Source organism: Callorhinchus milii, unplaced genomic scaffold, assembly GCF_018977255.1.
Source record: "Callorhinchus milii isolate IMCB2004 unplaced genomic scaffold, IMCB_Cmil_1.0 Scaffold4, whole genome shotgun sequence".
NCBI classification, from domain to species: Eukaryota; Metazoa; Chordata; class Chondrichthyes; order Chimaeriformes; family Callorhinchidae; genus Callorhinchus; species Callorhinchus milii.
Genome location: NW_024704745.1, coordinates 25,221,893 through 25,233,505, shown reverse-complemented (window position 1 = coordinate 25,233,505; position 11,613 = coordinate 25,221,893). Strand labels below are relative to the sequence as shown.

Genomic DNA, 11,613 nt, shown 5'->3' with positions numbered 1-11,613 from the left:
CATACCCCCTGGTTACTACACCCCCCATTACCATACCCCCTGGTTACCACACCCCCCCATTACCATACCCCCTGGTTACTACACCCCCATTACCATACCCCCTGGTTACCACACCCCCCCATTACCATACCCCCTGGTTACCACACCCCCCCATTACCATACCCCCTGGTTACTACACCCCCATTACCATACCCCTGGTTACCACACCCCCCCATTACCATACCCCCTGGTTACTACACCCCCCCATTACCATACCCCCTGGTTACCACGCCCCCATTACCATACCCCTGGTTACCACACCCCCCATTACCATACCCCTGGTTACCACACCCCCATTACCATACCCTCTGGTTACTACACCCCCCCATTACCATACCCCCTGGTTACCACGCCCCCATTACCATACCCCCGGTTGCCACGCCCCCCATCACTATGCCCCGCCCCCTCCCCGCCCCGCCCCGCCCCTCATGACGGCACTGCCGGGTTGCCAGGCGCCTGCTCGCTGTTCGCTTGTCATGGCCGCTGCTCTTCGCCGTCTCTCGCTGCTGCCGGGAGAGCGGGACACGGTTTGGCGCTTGTTGTGGGGTCGGGCTGTGCCTCAGCTCGTGGGTGAGTTTGGCGGAGGCCACGATGACAGGGTGGGGGGCCGGGCAGGGAGGGCAGGGCCGGGCAGGGCAGGGCCGGGCAGGACAGGGCAGCGCGGCCTCGGCCTCTCTTGAGCGTCAGGACCCGGGGACCAGGAGCCAGTGTGAGCTCAGCCGGGAGTGCAGTTGTCTAACCCGCTGCCGGGGTTACTGGTCCTGTCTCTGTGCTGTTTGAGGGAGGTGAGCGGGTACCCCCCCGGGGGGGTGGGGGGGGGGGCACTGGCCAAATAATAATATGAAAGATACAATATCCATAGAAATTCACCCACAAAATATACAGTCAGTCCAATTTACAGTATATCCTGTGAAATGCTTTGATACGACGTGTTAAGGTGATGTACTAAATACAAGGATTATTATTATTATATCAGTGTAAATTGTACGCTTACCTCTCGGGTCGGAAAGTTGGAGTGTAGTGACAGTAGCTTCTCCCGGGGTACGGTCAGGTCGCAATCCTTTTGGTAAATTGATCAGTTAGTTAACAGTTGGTTTTGGTACCTCCTAAGTGCAAATTGGCTGCTGCAATTTCCTATAATAATAATAATAATAATCTTTGCATTTGATATAGCGCTTTTCACGTTGGGAGGACGTCCCAAAGCGCTTCACAGAAGACACTGTAAAGTGAATTGACCCTATATTTGTGGGCGAACGCGGCAGCCAATTGCGCACAGCAATGTCCCACAAACAGTCGTAGATTGAAAATGACCAATTTATTATTGTTTGGGGTTTTGGAGGGATTATTATTAGGCTCTGTGTGGAGTAAGGAAACTTGCCCAAGGTTTCGCCCTCTGCCTGGAATTGAACTCAGGTCTCTCACTTGCAAAGCGAGTGCTCTAACCACTGAGCTACAGGACTCCACACAATACAATACCAATACAACAACAAAATTACGATTATATATAGCGCCTTTCATATCGAGAGGACGCCCCAAAGGCAATACACATTTACAGTCACTTACAAAGAAATCTCTTATGGAACATACCTTATCATGTCACTTTTTCAACAGTTTTAAGAATGAACTCCTGTACAGTGACTGGAATTTGTGGGTGACATGGCAGTCAATGTACGCACATCAATCTTCCATAAACAGCCATGAAGTGAATAAGCACTGTTATCAGGCCAGGACACTGCGGTAGAAACTCCCTGCACTTTTCAAATTGTGCCATAAGATCTTTATTATCTATTTTAACAAGCAGATGGGACCTCTTATTTCACGTCTCATACAAAGGACAATACCTCTACATTGCAGCACCTTTAGCATCGCAATAGAGCGGCGTGGTACAACTGGCAGTCCACGGGACGATTTCATCAACCCCCCCCCCCCCCCCGCCGCCCGCTCACCTCCACTTCATCTGGCCCACCCGCTTCCTTTATAAACCTTAAACGTTATGTTATATTTCAGGAAGCGAAACACAAAAAATTGCTTTGCGGCCCGTGAATGTTTCTCAAATAGGGCATCCGTCTCTCAGCAGCCAAAAGATTGGACCACCCTGCACTAGAGTATCAGCATAATAATAATCCATGAATGTGATATTGCGCTTTCACATCAGGAGAATGTGTTAGAGTCTTCACAGTATGTCCACAAACGGTTTCTCCTCTAGTCCCCGCATTGCCTTGTGCGGCGTTCCTCAGGGCTCTGTCCTTGAGCCCCTCCTCTTCAATATCTATATGCTCCCTCTTGGTGACGTCATCTGCAGACATGGGGGTCAACTTCCACATGTATGCGGATGACACCCAATTCTATCTGTCTGCCTCCACCCTTCACTCCAGGACCACTGCTGTCCTGACCACAAAACCAAGGCCCTCCACACCTCAGGCGCTGACAGTATCACCGTCCATGGTTGCACACTCCATCTTACTAAGCCAGACCGGAACTTCGGCGTCTTGTTTGACCCTCAATAATTCTTTCTCCTGCACATCCATGCCATGATCTGCTCTGCCTTGCCCCACTTCTGCATCGCCCTGCTCCGCCTCACACTGTCTCACACTGCAAGCCGCTGAAACCCTCACACAAGCATTCATAACATCCAGCCTAGACTATTCAAACTCCCTGCTTGTCGGCCTCCCCAACTACTCCCTGCATAGACTGAAGATCATCCAGAACTCTGGAGCCCGTGTCCTCTCCCACACCGGACTCCGTGACCCTATCGCTCCCATCCTGGCCCGATTCCGCTGGCTTCCCATCACACAGAGGATGCAAGATCCAGGAGCTTACCTTCAAAGACCTCCATGGCCTTCTTAACCCCCTACCTACCTGCCCGCTCCCTCTGCTCAGCGGGCTCCTGCTTGCTTCACGTCCCCTGCCCCACCATCGGCGGGCAGGCCTTCAGACACTCCCATTCTCTGGAACTCCACCTTGCAGTCTCTCTGCCTCGCCCCTTCCCTTGCCTTCTTCAAGACCCTTCTCAAGACACTCCTCATCGACTGTGTCTTCAGTCACCCTCCTTCCTTCCCCTGCCCTACACCCGCCCCATTCCCGACCCCCAGCTCGTGTCTGAAACACTGACTGTCCAGCGCCTTGGGACGTCCTCCGAAGTGAAATGTAATTTTGTTGTTGTTGATGGTTCAAAAAAAATTCCATTCACATTTTCAACAAAGATTTGTTTTTGCACAGTATTCATATTTTTAAAATTCTGCTGTGGCTTCATAACTGATATCTAAGCCAATTGAAAGGTTGGGTGAATCAGGTTTTGAACTGATCGGTCCAAGTCTAATGCTACAGCAACTGAGTTACATGGGATACCTTGTGTAAGTCTACAAATAAGCTAATTCATGTTTTCTACTGTTAAGGGTGTAGGAATAAATCCTCAGTCCAGTACCTAGTTCGTCCAGATCTACCTAAATTGGCATATAAGAGGATAAAAGGCAAGAGCCCTGGAATTATTTTCTTGCCAGGCTTTGCATCAACTATGAATGCAGAAAAGGCACTGGAACTGGAGGACTTTTCCAAATCACTCGGGCACTCTTTTATAAGGTACTGTATCGATACTCTACAATAGGACCTCTATTATTTATTGGCTGAGCAAACTAGTCATAAATGAAGTTGTTGGCCCACGGGCCACTCGCTGGTTACCCAAAGTCACTGGGTGGGGTGGCTCTGGACGCACATGCGCGGTGCAGTGAAGTGCCAAATGGGCTTCACTCAGAGGCCCCGATGTGGTTATCTGTGTATTTGTGATTGTAAGTGTCTGTGTGTCTCTCTGTGTTTCTGAGTGTCTGTGTGTCTATGTGTTTCTGAGTGGTCTGTGTGTCTCTCTCTGTGTTTCTTGAGTGTTTGTGTGTCTCTCTGTGTTTGTGAGTGTCTGTGTGTCTCTCTCTGTGTTTGTGAGTGTCCGTGTGTCTATGTGTTTGTGAGTGTCTCTGTATCTATGTCATTGTGAGTGTCTGTGTGTATCTCTTTTATGTGTTTCTGAGAGTCTCTGAGTGAATGTGCATGTATGTCGTATGTGTGTATTTATATATTTCTGTGTCTGAGTGTGTGTCTCTCTCTCTCTTTCTCTCGAATGTGTGTGTCTGTGAGTGTGTGTCTCTCTCTGTGTCTGTGCGGTGCCGGCCCTGAGAGGCATGAGGTGGTGAGCTCGTGTAGCCTCACTGGTGTCTCTCCCCCCCCCCCCCCAACAAAAAAAGCCACCCAGTTTACATTAAAGAAGTATATTTTTTGTTGCAGTAATCTAATATGTGTTGTTCCCTTATGTTTAATTTTTATCAATAAAGTGAAAAAAAGTAGGTTGATAGTAAAATGTACCTCAATAGCACCAATCACTCCCTGCAAGTTTCCGCAGCATTTGCAAATCTCTGCAATTTTTTGGCAGATATTTCCGCACTTTTTTATTGGCCCAGCATATTGGGCTTCTCTGCTTTATGAAACATGTGGCTCCAGAAAGGCGCATTTACTTTCTGGCTACAATATATTTTCCTTTGGGAATGCATTTATTCTTCTTCCATTCCCCCATCACCCCACATTCCCTATTGCAGTGATTGGAGATGATATCTCTGATGTAAGTATTGCTGTATGTTCTACAGTATAATTACAGTGCCTCCACACTGATTGCTCTGCTCACAAGAACAAGGATATCCTGAAAGAGCAACATCTCAGGCAGGGAGATCGAAAGCATGGTCGAAGAGGAGGGTCTTGAGATGGGTCTTGAAGGTGGCAACAACAAGATTCCATTTATAGAGCGCCTTTCACGTCGGGAGGACGTCCAAGGGAAGGGTGGGTCGGAGGGACTGCGGGATGGAGTTTCAAGTGGGGATAGAGTGGTGGAAGGCCCGTCTGCCAATAATGGGGCGAACGAGGTGGGAGACGTGAAGCAGACTGGAGCCCGCTGAGCGGAGGGAGTGAGCATGATGCTAGGGTGTAAGGAGGTTGCGGGGGAGCAAGACCATGCAGGGATTTGAAGGTGAGGACCAGGTTCTTGAACTGTATCCTCTGTGTGATGGAAAGCCAGTGGAGTTGGGCAAAGATGGGGGTGATAGGGTCGCGGAGTCTAGTGCGGGAGAGGACACGGGCTGCAGAGTTCTGGATGATCTGCAGCCTGTGGAGGGAGATGTTGGGCAGTCGATTGTTGAACCTTGATGTAATGAGGGTTTCGGTGGCCTGCGGTGTGAGACAGTGGCGGAGCCGGGCGATGTTGCTGAGGTGGGGGAAGGCAGAGCGGGTCATGGCGCAGATGTGGGGTAGAAAGTATAGTTGAGACTCAAACAAGACCCCAAGGTTCCAGACTGGCTTAGCAAAGTGGAGTGTGCAACCATGGATAGTGATGCTGTCAGCGCCTGAGGTGAGGAGGCACTGACTGGAGCCAATCAGGAGAGTCTCGGTCTTGTTGACGTTCAACTGAAGAAAGTTAGCTCTCATCCAGGACTTGATGTCTGACAGACATTCAGTCAGGACAGCAGTGGTCCTGGAGTCAAGAATAGAGGCAGAGAGATAGAGTTGGGTGTCATCCGCATATATGTGGAAGTTGACCCCAGGTCTGCGGATGATGTCACCAAGAGGGAGAAATAGATATTGAAGAGGAGGAGACCAAGGACAGAGCCCTGAGGAATACCGTACGAGACGGTCCGGGTGCTAGAGGCGGAGCCGCCGAGGTTGAGGTGAAAGCAGAGGCGGTGGATGAAGATAGAGTGGTCAACGATGTTGAAGGTAGCAGAGAGGTCAAGGAGGACGAGGAGGCAGAAAGAGCCCTGGTTGAAGATGAACATAATGTCATTTGTCACCAGAAGATAGATTTTAAATCATCTTAATTTTTCTGTGTACGATTTTGTGCTGTATAATTGTTTTTAAGAATTCATTCTGTTCTTCAATGAGTTCTTCTGTAGCCCCTACCTTCAGCTTTGGCTCCCAGTTGGTTATGTGAAGCACTTTGAGACTTCCTTCCAATGTGAAAAGCACTATATAAATGTAAAATTATTATTATTGTGCTCTTTTACCCTCTTCAATTTAGGGTGCTTCCTGCAATCATTACTGTTTTTATCCTAGATATAACTTTACAATTTTATAGAGGTGTCTGCTTGCAAAATTCTGTCCATTGCTAATGTTACTTTTGTCTGTTAAGGTTTGATTATACTGGCTGTGGTGCGTCCGAAGGCGTCTTCAGTGAGTGCACAATAGGTCAATGGAAGAAGGACGTTCTGGCTGTGATTGATGAACTTGCAGAAGATCCACAAGTTAGATTTTAATATTGATATAAATTATTAGGAAGAAATTATGATTGGGAAAGACATAAATGTATTCTGCAGTTATATTTTCAGAATCATTTCTGCAGAACTGATTTTCGATCTTGCAGCGAATCCAGCCATGAGGACATTTGCGAAATAGACTTGAGATATTTTGTTTAGTCATATTTTTATAAAATTTCAATTGCCATCCATTATATAAGCTGGAGCAACGGTAATTTATGTAAAATCTGATTTTATGGAATTTATGTTCATTCCATAAATGCTCATCCAGTGAATGGATCATTTTTAAAAGTGAGTTACATTGGGAAAGAGGAAGGAAAGAGAAAAATCTTATTGCGTGGATCATGTAACTGTTCATTTATTGTGTTAGAATAACATATCCCCACTATTTATTATTTATTTTCTTCCGTATTATTATCTCTTTTGCTGGCACAAGTTGCTGTTTCATTTGCCTCCATAACATTCAGTTCATTTCTAATTAATCTCATTCCGTAAAGCAGTTTAAGATATCTATTTTGCATGAAGGAGGTATAAATATATGGACAAGTTTTTAAGGAGTAAGTGGTACATTTTGTTCCTCTTTTAAGATTCTTGTGGGTTCCAGTATGGGTGGATGGCTCATGCTCCTCGCCGCAATAGTACGTCCTGAGAAGACAGCGGCTCTTGTTGGCATAGCTACAGGAGCTGATTATTTTGTAACTGCTTTTAACCAGCTTCCTCTAGAGGTAAGTTTGTGATGCTCTGAAATGCATTCACTTATTTTTCTTCTTGTGATGTAATCAAAGTTTCAAAATATTGTCCATCTTTCATTTTATTTCCCCCTTCATTGAACTATGAAACTCATTAGTTTACGTCTACCACCTACCCCTTTCTGTGCCACAAACTGAGGCCTGCTATACATCCCCTCAACTACCTTTTGTGACAGATTTTGGCCATTATACTGCTCTGTCTGGAATTTCCTCCTCAAAACCTTGCTCCATCTTACTTTGGTTTGCAAAATCCTACTAAAAACTTACCACTTTACCCAGACTTTGGTCATCTTCCTCATAACCCCTCTTTTTCCACCCTGCTCAGGTTTCCACACCACTTAGGAAAATGTTTTGAGATATTATCCCACATGAAAGATGATATATACACTTTTATAACATGATGGTTGGACCTATAAAATGTGCAACCAGGCGCAATAGCCAATTTCAGTGGGTACAGGTGGCTAGCATACCAGACACAAAGAGAAAAATAGCCAACTTCTAGGTCATCAGGTCACTCCTGACATCACTTCTAGATTCCTGCACATATAACAAGCTGGAAGAGCCACCTGATGATCCACAAATCTCCCTTTTTTAGCAAGAGAAGTTAAAATGGTCGACCTCTGGGTCAATATGTTGCTGCAGAGTCATTGCCTGCTTTTAAGCACTCTGAGACACCACCCCCCAGAAAGGGCACCATGTAAATTTAGGTTGTTGTTGATGCTTTGTGCTTGTTCCTCGCAACAAGAAGTGACGGTTACCTAATGACTTATTGTAGTGCAAAAGCTGGGCAATGTGGGGTAGTGAGTTGGCCAGCTGCATGTGTCTGCGGTGAATGGGGTCCATAGTGCAATCACGATACAAATAAATTCACACGGTAAAGAAGCACATTGTAATGTGACTGCATTGTAAGTCCAAGCTGTTGTTACTATCGACCTGCCAACTTGTGTAAGCCATAAACTAACCATGCATAAAGGAATCTTAGAGAATGGAAGATAATCACTGGGAGAAAGTTTCTGATATAATCTACTGGTGAGAAACCTTGCGTGGCATACCGTGTGCAGTCTTCTGTAATTACATTATGTTTTATGTTTTGGTTGATAAAACAAATAGTTTAATCTTTTGTTTGTAGAATTGAGTTGCCTTCTGCACCATTTATCATCCCAACAGTTTGTGTTGCTGAGGCAGCTGAGTGCTAAGAGTACAGTGTTTGTATTCTGCTGGTATATAAGGAAAATGTGGATGATTCAGTGCTGAGACAGTGAGAGGCAATACTAATATTGCATATTGCACAAATTAAAAAACAGATTTATAGAGAAATTAGCTACACAAGAATGTTGGTAGGATTTATTTGTAAGGAAGGACTATGCATTATGGGTAACACTAATTTGTTAAGAATGGTACGGAATTTACATAGATTGCATAAATTCATAAATATGCCAATCCATGCCAGGGTTTATACTCCACATGATTTGCCACCCACTCCTTATTCCCTCTCATATATTTTTGGTCCTTTTTCCCTCATCTTCTAATCTTCAGATAATTCTTCCCAAATTACATTAATATTGACCTATAAGAAAATTAAATCAATTGAAATTATAGAGCAATTAAAAGAAGCCAATCCAACCCTTACGGCTCAGTACATTTTATTCAGCCAGAAACGAAACCATGGCATAAACAAGAATTGTACCAATGGAATGCCCCAGCATTGAATACTTGTTTTGCAAACTTTAAAGGAAGTGTACAGTGAAGTGCAATTGACAAGGTCCTGGAGAGCAACCAGCATCTGTGGGCTGTACAGATTAGCATCTATAACTGTTATCCCAGTGGAAAGAAAAATGAATCCAGCGCCTTTTGGAGAGGAAGGGGAGTAAATGAATGCAAAAATGGCAAGAGGGAGAGTAAAGTAAAGTTTAAACCTCTACCGCCTTTTCAGGATAATGAACGGGTGTCCCCACATGCTATGATATTTAATACAATAGGTCAGTTATTTTTCCAAAGATAAGTAGCAACTGCCTCTCGTACAAAATCCTAACCATTTCGTTTTCATTAGCTGGATTCCTTTTTCATTAGCCTCACTTATAGAGAGCAGTGATGACTTTCCATCAGGCTGTTTGTATGCTGTTATAAAGAGATTGAACATTTGCCAGAAAATTCTTGTCCAAACCCATTTGAGATTGCATTGTTCAGTGAGAAATGTACAGTGTAGCATATAAGGAATTCCTGCTTTGTGAATAGTCTGTTTCAATAGAGATTCTTAAAGCAGCAAGTATACTGCTTGTTCATGTTAAGTGGTTCCAGATTTAAGCTTATATGTGAAAGAAGCACTCTTCAATTCATGAGAAATATTCCACTACCAAAAAAGTACTGATAATATATCATTGCAGAACCTTTAGGCCAACTGCTGACATAAGGTTTGTGATTTTTTTATTTCAGTTGTGTCCTAAATTATGTTCTTTCTGTTATTAGATGAGGAAAAGAATTGAAGAGACAGGCGAATGGTTTATGCCAACAAAGCAGAAGGAATCAGAATTTTTCAAGATACCATTCCAATTCCTTAAGGAAGCTGAAAATCATTGTGTGTTGCGTAGCCCCATTCCAATAACATGTCCTGTGAGGCTTATCCATGGTTTGAAGGATGAGGATATTCCCTGGCAGATTTCTTTGCAAGTGGCTGACAATGTTCTTAGCGCAGATGTAGATGTAATCCTTCGCAAACATGGGCAGCACCGAATGAAAGGAAAGGATGATCTCAAATTAATAGTATATACAATTGATGATCTGATAGACAAACTTACAACACTTGGGTAAATGCGCATGATTCCAAATTCATGCTGGACATGTATATTACTTATCAGTACACTGAAAAGAAAGAAATTGTCTCCATAGCCAATTCCTGTAATGTGAATAACCTGTTCTGCATTGACCCCTCCAAAAAACTTGCTTTTGAAATGTTGGAGCAAATATTCTATGGATAAAAAACTTTTTCTATGCTATTACCAAGCAAGAATAGATGACAACATTTTGGTAGATATTACATGCAATGCAGTACATGACTGCGTGCAGTTTGATCTGTAAACCTAGGGAAATGCATACAATCTGAGTTTTAAAACATCACTACAAAATCTATTACTGTGAAATAAGATGGTGGCTTTTCAGCAAGGGTTTCAGTATTGCATTTTGTTATCACTGGTGTCTAAAGCACAGAACAACTAACTCCTGGTCGTCACAAGTAGGTAAGCCCAACTAGAGGAACTTCACTCTTGACACAGTCTGCTTCCAGAATGCAGTTCTCACGGGTTGGATTGATGCAGTTCTCTTACCAGCAGAAGTCCATATTTGAATGACTATTTCAGGTGTGAATGTTGTGCTTTAGTCCCCACTTAAGTAGACTACCTAATTTTTCTATATGCCTTAATGTGAGCCTAATAAATTCTGTCCGAGAATGCTGCATTTGCACATAATGTTGTAAATGCTGCTAGCTTCATTGAAACGATCTTTTCCTGGTTTGTTCGGCAAGTACAATTCAGTATTACAATTCTCTGTTTTCTTGTGAATGTACTAGATTTCATTTTGAGAGTTCATATGGGATTTTGTTTTACAGATGTGCCATGAGTCTCAAAATTCTAATGTTACATATGTTTTTACTATAATTTACTTTATGTCAAAATACTTAATAAAATTGTTAACCCCTGTGTACTGTGTATTATGCTGCTTTTGGAGGCCACCTGGAAAGCATTTATTATCTTATTAATTTATCTGTGGATCTAATTAATGTACATTATTTTAAAGGTGAAATGTCTCTTCAAAGATTGTTAAATCAAGGGCCAAGTGAATTAAGGGAATTTAATTACCTATTTAACAATTATTTTGTAGTAAGTCTGACCTTTTTCAGTGAAATAATTCTCTAGTGCAGCTATATATGAGAACTTACACTAAGACTATCCTTACTTAAGCAACCAGAATTACACCAAAATGTTGACCATATGAACACGCTTCCCAGGTTACCTGTACTTTCAATGGGAAAGCTCATAATTATTATTTTGTTAACACCCAGCATAAACTAAAGAGTCTGTCTTTAGTTTTATAAATCTTTTTAGGGGGTTGTTATGTTCCAGGTTGCTACAAATAGTAAACAATCCATTTGCAGTGTATTCAAAAAATCTATGTTAATTTGTTTATATCTGTGTGTATGTTGAAACTTTGGATGTGCCACTTTGTCACAGGTTTTCACCTTGGTGACTGACTTTCTACTGCTTTCACAATTAAAAGAAAACTATGAACTGCCATTAATACTATGTTTTCTTTACATTGTACATCGCTCAGTTTTTTAAATGAGATACCCTATTTGTGGTACATATAAAATGTAAGAGGCTTGTTTTATTAAATGTGTGAACTTGGCATAGTTTAAAATATTTGTAGCTGATTAGGGGGATTCACGACCTTGCTGAAAATTAATAATTGGTAATTGTTGCCTGAAAACCTATTAAGAAAAGAGAACTTGAAACTGATGATTATTTCTTCTGAAGAACATAAATAAGTGA

The 11,613-nt window shown here is 43.2% G+C and overlaps 1 protein-coding gene across 1 annotated transcript; it reads left to right on the top strand.

Annotated features, from left to right (window-relative positions):
- The first annotated feature begins 466 nt into the window (after positions 1-466).
- LOC103178632 (palmitoyl-protein thioesterase ABHD10, mitochondrial) lies at positions 467-11,358 on the top strand. Its single transcript, XM_007893477.1, has 5 exons — positions 467-609; positions 3,435-3,618; positions 6,200-6,311; positions 6,911-7,048; positions 9,539-11,358. The coding sequence occupies exons 1-5, from the start codon at positions 468-470 to the stop codon at positions 9,878-9,880; spliced, it is 918 nt and encodes a 305-aa protein (XP_007891668.1). The 5' UTR covers position 467; the 3' UTR covers positions 9,881-11,358.
- The last annotated feature ends 255 nt before the right edge of the window (positions 11,359-11,613 follow it).

Bases quoted from the DNA above. Each gene is read 5' to 3' on its own strand.
- LOC103178632 (XM_007893477.1), top strand. From the start codon at position 468: ATGACGGCACTGCCGGGTTGCCAGGCGCCTGCTCGCTGTTCGCTTGTC. The intron at 3,619-6,199 runs GTACTGTATCGA...TTGTCTGTTAAG, and splicing joins CTCGGGCACTCTTTTATAAG to GTTTGATTATACTGGCTGTG. The intron at 6,312-6,910 runs GTTAGATTTTAA...TCCTCTTTTAAG, and splicing joins AACTTGCAGAAGATCCACAA to ATTCTTGTGGGTTCCAGTAT.